The following is a 12,320-nucleotide window of genomic DNA, read 5'->3' as shown; positions in this document are numbered from 1 at the left end:
CACATTCTTCTCAAACTCACATGGAACATTCACTAAGATAGACCACATTCTGGGTCATAAAACATAGCCTTAACAAATTTAAAAGAATAGAAATCATACAGTGTCTGCTCTCAGACCACAGTGGAATTAAACTAGAAATCAATAACAAAAAGATAACTGGAAAATCCCCAAATACAGGGAGATTAAACAACATACTTCTAAATAACACATGGGTCAAAGAAGAAATCTCAAGAGAAAGTTAAAAATATTTTGAACTAAATGAAAAGGTAACTTATCAAAATTTGTGGGATGCAGTAAAAGCAGTGCTTAGATGGAAATTTACAGAATTGAATGCATGCATAAATTAGAAAACAAGAAAGATCTAAAAATCAATAATCTAAGTTTCCACCTTAAGAAACTAGAAAAAGAAGAACAAATTAAATTGAAAGTAAGCAGAAGAAGAGAAATGATAAGAATTAGAGCAGAAATAAATGAAATTGAAAACAGGAAATCAATAGAGAAAAATAATTGAAACAAAAAGCTAGTTCTTTGAAAAGATCAATAAAACGAATGAGCCTTTAGCCAGGCTAACTAAAAAAAAAAAAGAGAAAGGACACAAATTACCCAAATCAGAAATGAAAGAGGGTACATCACTACAGATCCTATGGACATTAAAAGGATAATAAAGGTATACTATGAACAATTCTCTGCCCACAAATGTGATAACCTAGATGAAATGGATCAATTACTTGAACAAGACAGAATTTGCTGAAACTCACACAAGAAGAAACAGACAATCGGAATAGGCCTACATCTATTAAAGTAATTGACTTAATAATTAATAAGTGTCTAAAACAGACAGTACCAGGCCCAGAGGGCCTCATTGGTGAATTCTACCAAACATTTAAGGAAGAAATTCTGCCAGTATTCTACAATCTCCTTCAGAGGACAGAAGCAGAGGGAATACTTCTTAATTCATTCTATGAGGCCAGCATTACCCTAATACCAAAGACATTATAAAACAAGAACTTATAAAATATAACAATTACCAATAATATAATAGGATATTTCAAGAGTATTTTATATAAGCTTTGGCAAAATAGATATTTAACAGTAATAAATTATGATTATAAAAAGCAATCTTTGAAAAGCAAAATAGCCCAAATTTTTAGCATCAGAGAAACTTTAAATTTTAGTATATGTATCTATTTTATATTTTATGCAGACTTACACACTATCTCTTTAACTAAAGAAAAAAGGAAATATACTCTCAGGAAGTCAAAGAACTCATAGAACATTCCTAACAGTTTATACTTAACTGTTCATTAAGCATTTAGATGAGCTGACCATTTCTAGACGCTGTACAAGATACTGACTTTACAGATGATGAAGAAGAAAAAAAATCCCTGTCCTCAGGTACTCAATCTAGAAAGGGAGGCAGCCAAATAAAGTAAGAAGTATGGTATATGTTTCTCTGTCTTTAGGTCTTTGCTCCTGCACTGGTTATGGTGGGAGAAAAATGAAGGAAGTATCTAAGAGTAGCAGTGATGGAGTTGGGAGAAGACAAGGTAGAGGAGATATTAGGAAGGCTTCTCAGAAAAGGTGATGGAATAAACTGCACGTGAAAGGAAAGTAGAATATCCAAGAAGACAAAAGTCTGACAAGGTTTTTTGTTTTTTTTTCAGGTGGGAAGAGAGATAATTCAGCATCTCTTGGATGACCACAAATAAATTGAGGTAAAGATTATACTTTTTCTTTTAGATATCATGAGTCTGATACACTTTCAGACCATGTATTAGAGTTCTGCAGGAAACTGGAAATAAAAGTTTTAGGCTTAAGACTAAGTTTGGTTGAAAACAGAGTTGAAGCCATTATGGAAAAGGTGACTGTGGATGAGACAGTCCAGGGAAAATGTGCAGGGTGAAAAGAGGATCAAAATTGAATTCTGAGAAATACAAGCACTTGAGGTCTAGCAGACGAACCCAAATGCAGACTTAAAAAGAAAGAAAAAGAAAAAGAGGGAAAGAAGAACAAAGAAAACAGGATGAACTAAATTAAAGACCAAGAATATTTCAAGGGCAGAATAGATAATAGTATCAAATGCAGTAGATGTAAAGACTAAAATGTATCCACTGTTCCTTGGTAACTTTAGCTAGGACAGTTATAGTCATGTAGTGGGGTGTATGCCAGACTATGGTAGACTGAGTGATTAATGGGATTAAGGAAGTAGGAGCATCTAGCATAGACTTTTCTTGCACAAGGTTTAGATGTAAAAGTAGAGGCAAGAACGGGTGCTGATGCAAGTTAAGTTTACAGGTTTGGTGGAAGGAATTTGAATGAGTTCCTTCTGATGACTTCTGTTTTCTCTGGTTAGGAGAAGGTGAGATCTTTTGCTAAGACTCTGAAAATAAGTGGCTGAGGAGAGTGAAGGACAGAAACAGGCACTGGGAAGACTAGGTGAGCTGACCAGAAAGATCTAGGATGGTCAGGCATTATTGCCGACCTTTAGGTCAGGTTGTGGAGAACATTATTGTGAAATCACTAAAGGAAATCTTAAATGTTAATACTCATCTTGGCTATCTTATCAGTAAGCAAGAACCTAGAGCAAAGTATAAGACAATTTTCTACTTTTAATTAGCAAACTGAAATTAAGCAAAAAAGTTTAAATATGAATGTTTACTAAATATGGATATTTTGATCCAGAGATCTAGAGAGCTGTAGAAAAGAAAATATATAAAAGCAATTCTTTTAAACTTATCACATATTTTCTTAAAAAGAGAAAAAAATCAAAGTTAAATAATGTTCTAGTAAAAGTACTAAATAAATTAACTGCTAGGAACTTAAAGCATTAAATCCCAAGTCTTCTTTCTATTGAGGTAAGATTTTAAAAATAGCTTTATGAGTGTGAAATTTGAAATATTCCATTTATCTAACTCCTCAACTATGATGCATTTGTATGTGTAGCTTATTTTAAGTGATTGGGAAGTAATTGAACAAAAAGTTCTGATAAAGTATTCTTCATAAGAAGTAAGTATTCTCCCTCTCTCTGCCTCTCGCTCTCTCCCCCTCCACCCTCTAATGTACCACCTACAACAATTATTTCGGAACCGCTATAGTTTGTTCAGGTCACACATTTACAGTGAAAATAAGTGTAAGTGATAGAAAATGTTTTATTCAATAAAATCAAGATTGCCTTCTGATAATATTAATTTCTATTTACAGATTGCCATTTTGAATATAGAAAATCAAGATAACTTAACCCAGAATTCAAGTGTAAAAACTGCCTTTGAACTTTATACAATCACTATCTGGGATTACTACTTTTATTCTACAACTATACTTCTGGAAAAATTCTAAATCTATTTTTGAAATGGTAGTAGTTAGTTCCTCTGCAGAGACAGGACTTGCTAACTTAGCTCCTGATCAGCGAAGTTGGTAGGTCATCTACACAGGTCAGGACAAGAACTACTACCTCTTCTACAAGAGTTGATACACTCACAAAAAATGCCCAGCATACACTCAAAACTGTTTTGTAAACTGCTACTTTTAAAGTGTCACCTCAAAACATCAGTAGTATCATTTGGTTTAAAACTGCTCTAAAATAAATCACAAGGTTTATTCTTTCAAAAAGGAAGCAAGTGATTTTTGATAGTGCTGTTCAGAGCGGGAGATTTAAAACATTCACTCACACACACACACACACACAAGCATGCATACACAATTTGCAAAGGTTACAGGTGTAGTTTTTATAATATATGTTAATAATGTTTGATTTTCTTAAAAACTGCATTATTATAAATTATAATTAATTTATAACATAATTACATGTAATATGTAATTACTATTGCTACCATCAATGGTGACCTGTTATATCAAGTACTGTGTTAATAAAAGACTCACATGGATTTCATTTAATTCTTTCAACCACACTGGGATATAAAAATTATTACCTATATCTAAGTATGGGTAAGTTGAAGTTTGAAGAAATTTAACTCACTCAGTGACTTATTTCAAATAAGTTGAGGGAGCTAGGAGTTGAAACTAGGTCATATGATTCTAAACAAAACCCATGTTTTTAACTGCTAGGTTAGGGAACTATTAGTTTGCTATTTATTAAAATCTTTAAATAGATGACTTATAGGATCGGTGGGCTTCAGAAAAAAAAAAAAATTCTCCAAAATATTTCAAAAAGAATCAATGTCTTACACTTGTTTCTTTATTGAATCTATTACCTGTCTGTTGGTGATTTCTCTTCATATTCATTTTATTTCCTAAAATAAGATGTTCTTATACTTAGAAAAATAACATTCCCACATAATCTTTCAATTTTTAAACCCATAAAAATCGTTCATATTTTGAAAGTAACTGTAGGGACAAAGTAGTCATTTACGTATATCGAGCTGTGCATCTTTATTTCTCCCTATTATAACTCCCAGTTCTACCACACATCTTCACTGATCTGAATTGGTGGACTCCACTTCTTAAGATTTTACTTATTGTTCTGTTGTATGTATAGGTTCACCCTATCCAACTAATTATTAATAACAAAAACGTCTATGTTAAGCAAACAGTGATTAAATTATATGTTAATCTTATCTTAGAACTCTAAACTACAGTGAATTTGAAAATTAAAAAGGGAGTAAATATTAGACTAAGAAAAAAATATTTCTACTTTGAATGCAGGTCTTTGAAAAACAAATATCAAATCTGGCCCATCCTTTTTCTTCTTACCTCAGGTTGGCTGGAAATATTCAAAATGAGAGCCCATAGTTCAGCTCTCAGGGCTGTGGGACTTCCTTGTCTGATATACTGTTGAGCAGCAGCACTATCTTGTTCTGATAGAACTGTCAAAAGTGTATTAACATCTCATTAGAAAATTCATAATGTAAGAAATAACACTGAAATCTTTAAAAATCTTTTGGGAAGCTAACATTTCATCTTTATGTCTAACATAATTGCATCATATCTTGACAATCTTCTATTACTCTCAGATTTTTGATGTGGCCTTATTTACAGCCCTGTAAGTTTCAAGCCGTAAGCTCCTCCACCTCCTACCCCACCAGGTGAAAGTTTTTAATGTAGGTACCTTGATTTCACTGCGCTTTAACTATAGCTCCATGGATGTGAAACTTGTGATGCATATATAGAATAAGTTTTGGATTTCATGATCACATGAAGTCATAGCTACAGAAACCCTAAATTTCTTATGCATATTCTACTAAGTCATGAATGTTCCAGTATTTGGAAGTGGTATGCTATTTTAAGTATTACGACTGAGAATTCTAAAGAATGTAGATATCCATTCTATTCGATGACTTTTTAGCTATCTGCCAAAATCAACAGAAAAGAGGGATTTTTAAAGAAGTAAAAACAAAAAAGATCTGATAACCTTTTAAAAAGGCCAAAAATTATTCATAAGCAGTCAAGTTCACAAAATTAATATATTATCCTTTTGTTTTCATCTTTATGTTAATGAAAATACTAGCCATTAAGTCTGGAAATTAAGCCCCCGTCCAAAACAAACAAACAAAACCAAAAAATAAAAACAAAAGAAGAAATACTAGACAACTGCTGATATTTGTCAAACAGTTTTGTTTTCTTATATTTTCTTTTTAAAAGAAAAAGGAAAAAATTCTTACACTAAATGAGAATGAAACAAAGGGACCACATGATAACTTGCAATTGTGTTTAATGAAAATATCAAATCATACAAATGCAGTCTTCTAAATAAATAGGATTCTGAAAAATTGAACTAGGGAGTTTAGAACATGATAATATAATTGCCATAGAAGATTTATTCTGACACAAGACTTACCTGCACTTCATATTTCAAAGACAAAACAGGATTTATAAAAATAAGGAAAAGAATCTTAAAAAGATGGGGAAAATGTGTTCTCCAGAACACTAACAGTTGCTTCAGTTATTAAGCCCTACCATGGTGAACAGTCGCTGGGAAGTGTGACAGCTATTATTCTCTCCTGATGCAGGAGCATATTCCTATTAACACTGATGAGAAGGGTGTGGGCACATCAAAGAGAGAACCTGGCTCTTTGATTTTAAAATGAAATTCTACTGTTGAATGGATTAAGCTAATATCCTTGAGAAATGTGTGCCTGCATTTATCATTTCCTTTTTAGTGAACCATCTGTGCACTTCTTTACCTGACATTTATTGATAAAGCCAAATTGATGCATTTCCTCTCTTTATAAAGATTCCCATTGTTTTATCTACATTGTTAAATTTTATTCCTTTTTAGGTCTTTAGCTTCTCAGAGATTAAATTTCAGTTGAGGGTATACGATACAGACATTTACTTGAGACTGTCTCATTTTCAGAAATTAAAATAAGTATAATCAAAAGCTTACCTTTTTGCCCAATACGTACATGCTCATTTTCAAAAAGTTCTAAAAATGATAAAATAAATAAAATTATTAGACACAAATATAATCAGCCACATTTAGAACAATATTATGTAAATGTTTTCTGGTGTTGATGCTTTTAATTATTTTCAAAGCTGAATGGCTCTCCAGGAAACTATAAGAATATTTATCTTTATATGTGGAAAAATCTTTTTTCTAAGTTATTTCAAGTTTGTAGAAATGAAAAGGAAATATATTTAATCAGAAGAAAAGATTGATAAACTAATTTTCTTTGTTAAAATAATACAGAATATCTTCTCACAACACAAATGTTTGTCCATTCATCTTTGACTTTTTTTTCCTAAAAACAAAACAAAACAAAACTTATTGATAGCTTTATTTGCAAATCCCTACTTCTACTCTAAGCTACCATGAAAGCAAATCTAATAAAAGCCTTAATACTTTATAGGAAATCCCACTATACAAATGCCATTTAAAAAGATTGTATGGGAGAAACAAAGATTTGTTTTTAAAGTACCAATCATAATGGAAATAACCTCCTAAACTAGATCATATTAAAACCAAGAAACATCTGTTCATCAAAAGATACCACTGAGAGTGAAAAGGTAAGTCACAGAGTGGAAGACTGTATTTGCAAAACATATATCCGGCAAAGGACTTGTACTTAGAACATGTAAAGCACTCCCAGTAAGTCAATTTAAAAAAGACAACTATCTGACACAAATAGGCAGAAGCTGTGAACAGGTTCTTTACAAAAGAGGTAATCCAACGGACCGATAAACATATGAAAAGATGCCCAACCACATCAGTCACCAGAGAAATGCAATTAAAACCATTATGAAATACATACCCATCACAATGGCTAAAATGAAAAAGACTGACAATTCTAAATGCAAAGGAAATGGAGCAAATGAGCTTCTCATACAAAGGTGGTAGGAGTGTAAATCAGCACAGCCATGTTGGAAAACTGTTTGGCAACATCTACTAACACTGAATATATGCACGCCCTATGATAGCAGCACATCGCTCTCAGATGCGCGTCTTATACCTATGTGCACCAGGAGACTTACACAGAATATGCACAGAAGCACTACTGATAATAGTCAGCCCCCATGTCTGTGGATTCAACCAACCACGGATTGAAAACATTTGAAAAAAAATTCCAGAAAGTTCAAAAAAGCAAAACTTGAATTTGCTGTGTGCCAAGCACTACACTGAGTCTGTGTGAATGAACGGATGTGTTGGCATACCCTGCTGTAGTCTCCCGCCATTTCATGGATCCTCAGCCTCCAGCACTTGTGTTTGAGTGTTGTTCACCTTGTGGCTCGTTTGTCACTTACGTTGTGTGCACCCTTTGCTTCTGTGAAAAAATGGCTCCTAAAGAGCAAGTAAGTGGTCAAAACAATCCCTCAAAAGCTGTGTAAAGCAACTATACTCCAATAAAGATGTTAAAAATAATAATAATAATTTTTTAAAAAGCTAAACAATCCCTCAAAGGCTAAGAGGGAGCGTTAAGTGCTATCTCTCAACAAGAAAATTAAAATCTTAGATCTTTTGAAAAGCGGCATATTTCTTGCCAAGGTAGGCCATAAGGTCAGTAAGAACAAACTGAGCATTTGCAAAATAAAGCAGAAAGAAGCTGAAATTTGTGGAAGTGTTTGTGCTGCCCCTACAACAGCAAAAGTGGTCTCTCATTCATGACAAATTGCTCGCAAAGGCGTCAAGTATGTGGCTGGAGGACATGTCACAGAAGCATATCCCTGTTCATGGCAAAATGATGTGTGAAAAAGCACTTAGCCTCTGTGAATACTACTGTGATGGGGTTGAGGAGAATGAAGGAGTTTAAGGCTCATAAGGGATGGCTGGCTAACTATGTAAAGTGCTACAGCCTTAAGAACTTAGAGATCATGGGAGAATCATCATTGGCTGATGCCAAGGCAGCTTCAGCGTTCTCAGAAGAGCTCAAAAAACTTATAGAAGAGAAAGGCTACCTTCCAGAGCAAATCTTCAATTGTGATGAAATGGGCTTGTTCTGGAAGATGTCCAATCGTACTTATATCCATAAGACAGCAAAGTAGGCCCCAGGGTTCAGGGCCTGGAAAGATCACCTTAGACTGGTGCTGTCTGGCAATGCAACAGGTCACGTGATCAAGCCAGGCCTCAACTACTGAGCAAGCAATCCCCAGGCCCTTAACAAAAACAAAAATTGCCTGCCTATGTTCTAGCAATACAAGAAGGCTTGGGCAATGGCCATTTTGTTCTTGGAGAGGTTCCATCAGTGTTTCATTCCTGAAGTAAAGGGATGAAGAGAAGGGGCTGCCATTCAAGGTCCTCCTCATAACTGACAACACTCTCTGCTTCACTGGCGAGAAGGTGGACGTGATGTTCCTGTCTCCTGCAGCAGCGCACTAGGTGAATTAACACCTACCTCGCCTTCAGGACGTTTCGTGCTGCCCCTGATGCTAACCCTGACTGAGCAGCATTATCGATTTACGAAAGAGCTTCACAACTGCAGGTGCAGTTTTGCTTCCCACAGAGGCTGTAGATGCCTTAAGTCCTGAGACCACCGATGCAGGCTGGAGGCAGTTCTGGAGTGAGGTGATCAGTGATTTCAGGGGCTTCTCCATTACTGATGCAGAAGTCAGTAGTATTTTGAATGTTGCAGGGGAAGTTTGGTGGGGAAGGCTTCTCTGACATGATTGAAGACAATGTTGAGGAACACACAGAAGAGCGTAGAGAAACCCTTACCAACAAGAAACTTGAAGATCTGCTGAAATCCTCTAAAGATGATGGTGATGATCATGATGCAGATTTAGAGGAGGCAGAGCCATCAATCCGGACACTTGAAAAATTTGCAGCAGTTTCTCAAGTATGATTAGAGAGAGAACATACATGTGTGTGGAAGTGGGGATGGGAGTAGCAGGAGGGGGAGGGACAGTGTGAGGAGGCAAGAGATGAGACCTGAACAGTAAAAATAGTGTTATCCTTGACACAGGGGATAAAGATTGAAAGATGGTAGGAAGGGGCTTCAGTTTATTGATCTGGGTGGTAATTTAATTAGGTGTGTCCAATTCATGAAAATTTATTGAGCCATTCTCTTAGAATTTTGCCAACAAAATGACTTACATATGTCTAATGAGTTTTCAAAATTATTTTAAAGACCCTCAAATAAAAAGACAAAAATCTAGTTGAACTCTAATAATTGTGACATACAAGATTCTATTCAATAATTAATAGTAACCAAGGAGAGGCAAAAAGCATGTTAGTTGTCAGATATTTAAAAAGTTACTAGATTAATTTGGAAATGGCCAGATAAACCTTAACCTCACTCTCATTTTCATTTAGTGTATGCCATATGGGAGAAATACTAACCAGGAGGCACTTGTGTAGAGTCATCTATACCAAGTTGCCCTGCAGTTAAGCCAAGTTCCACAAAGAATTCTTTCTGAAAAATAAAACACAGAATTACCATGCATCTCAGACTTTGCTACACATTATTTTAAAAAAATCACCTTCACCTAAACAGCAACTTAAATGAAAATTACAATGTAAAATAAATCTTTGCTTCATTCAAATATCTAAAGAAGAAAAGAATATTATTGAACTTTTAGATAGTAATGCTTTAGTCCAAAATTTTCCCTTTTTAGGTAACAAACTAATCAGTAAAAGTAAGGAATAATTATTCTGAGGGAAGAATAATAAAATTTAAATCTCTCCTGAAACATACATACACACACAGCATATGTAGCACTTAGCAATTTTATTTTCTAAATTCATTGTCTAAAATTACCAATATAATTCTGTATCTGTGCTTTCTATGGTACTGTACTTCACTCAGCTCTTAATCAAATAAACACTGCAAATATCCAAAACAACTTAAATTAATTTTTAAGTAAAATTAGACTACCAAGTACTCTGCTAAAATAAGAATAAATTAGATTTACTCTCCAGACTTCCTCTACTTATCTAGTAATGTCTAAGGAAAGTAATCATGTTTGTCTGGTGTTTTATAAATATATAAAAAACAACCCCATAGTATTCACATTATTTTTATTCCCTAAGTAATTAAATATTTCTATTAATATTTGCCTCCGTGTTTTGTTACTATTCTAATTGCTAAAGCCAAACTCCCTTCTCCTTTAAAAAATGGAATTAGTTTTAATCCTTCATAATTATCTATGATTATTTAAGTTAGTGATTTATTTGTGTCCCTCATAAGACAGTTATTCAGCCGAACACACATTTCATTTCTGTATCAATTTTAAATAACTGCCATTATATTTCAATTTTTAACTAAACTAATTTTAACCCATACTTTTAAAAAGCACTGCAACTTATGTTACCAATTTTTAATGACTCAAGTGGTAAAAATTCACTGCTTTGGATACTTTTTACTCTATGTCAGTAGACCTGGTCCCTAATCTCAGATTTCCTTCTCTATGAACACGTATTACCTTTTTTCAACCTGTATCAAAGAATATAATCACACCATATTGAAATTATCTTTTTACTGTCCATCTCCTCATTAGCCTGAAGCTCTTGGAAGACAGAGACTATCTCTTACACACATTTGCACCTCCTGTTCTTAGCACAGTGCTACGTGACACATAACAGTGGGGAGTCAGTAAATAGTGAACCACACTACTGAGTTCTAGTTCCCACCTGCTGTCTCTACAACACTGAATTAGTGAACAGGAATTAGTCAGCAACTTCTCTTTAGAGTTAATAAATTTCAGTTTCAAGAAATTCCCTTTTGGCAAGAAAGGGGTAGGGGGTTAAGAGATATAGATTACTACATATAAAATAAATAAGCTACAAGAATATATTGTATGACACAGGGGATATAGCCAATATTTGATTTTATTTTTTAATAGATCTTTATTGGAGTATAACTGCTTCACAGTACTGTGTTAGTTTCTGTTGCACAACAAAGCGAATCAGCCATATGCATACACATGTCCCCATACACCCTCCCTCTTGAGCCTGCCTCCCATCCTCCTTATCCCACCCCTCTAGGTCATCGCAAAGCACGGAGCCAATCTCCCTGTGCCACGCTGCTGCTTCCCACCAGCCAACTATTTTACATTTGGTAGTGTATATATGGAGATGCTACTCTCACTTCGCCCAGCTTCCCCCTCCCATCCCATGTCCTCAAGTCCATTCTCTATGTCTACCTCTTTATTCCTGCCCTGCAACTAGGTTCATCAGTGCCTTTTTTTTTAGATTCCATATATATGCGTTAGCGTACGGTATTTCTTTTTCTCTGTCATACTTAACTCTGTATGACAGACGCTAGTTCCACCTACCTCACTACAAATAATCAACTTCGTTTCTTTTTATGGCTGAGTAATATTCCATTGCCTATATGTGCCACACCTTCTTTATCCATTCATCTGTCGAGGGACATTTAGGTTGGCTCCATGTCCTGGCTACTGTAAATAGTGCTGCAATGAACACTGTGGTACATGACTCTTTTTGAATTATGGTTTCCTCAGGGTATATGCCCAGTAGTGGGATTGCTGGGTCATATGGTAGTTCTATTCTTAGTTTTTTAAGGAACCTTCATACTGTTTTCCATAGTGGTTGTATCAATTTACATTCTCACCAACAGTGCAGGAGGGCTCCCTTTTCACCATACCCTTTCCAGCATCTGTTGTTTCTAGATTTTTTGATAATGGTCATTCTGACCAGCATGAGATGACACCTCATTGCAGTTTTGATTTGCATTTCTCTAATAATTAGTGATGTTGAGCATCTTTTCATGTACCTCTCGGCCATTTGTATGTCTTCCTTGCTGAAATGTCTGTTTAGGTCTTCCTCCCATTTTTTTAACTGGAGTGTTTGTCTTTGAGATTGAGCTCCATGAGCTGTTTGTATATTGTGGAGATTAATCCTTTGTCTGCTGTTTCATTTGAAAATATTTTCTCCCATTCTGAGGGCTGTCCTTTTTTTTTTTTTTTTT

At 34.7% G+C, this 12,320-nt stretch overlaps 1 protein-coding gene across 1 annotated transcript in view; it reads right to left on the bottom strand.

Annotated features, from left to right (window-relative positions):
• The window catches only part of TBC1D19 (TBC1 domain family member 19), a 152,272-nt gene that overhangs the window by 56,847 nt on the left and 83,105 nt on the right, over window positions 1–12,320 (bottom strand). The window contains exons 9-11 of the mRNA XM_024745549.1: window positions 9,731–9,803; window positions 6,344–6,382; window positions 4,711–4,823 (exon numbers count right to left, since the gene is read on the bottom strand). Coding sequence (XP_024601317.1) covers window positions 4,711–4,823; window positions 6,344–6,382; window positions 9,731–9,803 — 225 coding nt within the window. The remainder of the gene's footprint in view (window positions 1–4,710; window positions 4,824–6,343; window positions 6,383–9,730; window positions 9,804–12,320) is intronic.

The sequence above is a fragment of the Neophocaena asiaeorientalis genome, unplaced genomic scaffold (genome assembly GCF_003031525.2).
Source record: "Neophocaena asiaeorientalis asiaeorientalis breed wild unplaced genomic scaffold, Neophocaena_asiaeorientalis_V1.1 scaffold397, whole genome shotgun sequence".
NCBI lineage: Eukaryota > Metazoa > Chordata > Mammalia > Artiodactyla > Phocoenidae > Neophocaena > Neophocaena asiaeorientalis.
This window is presented reverse-complemented; position numbering and strand designations above follow the sequence as displayed.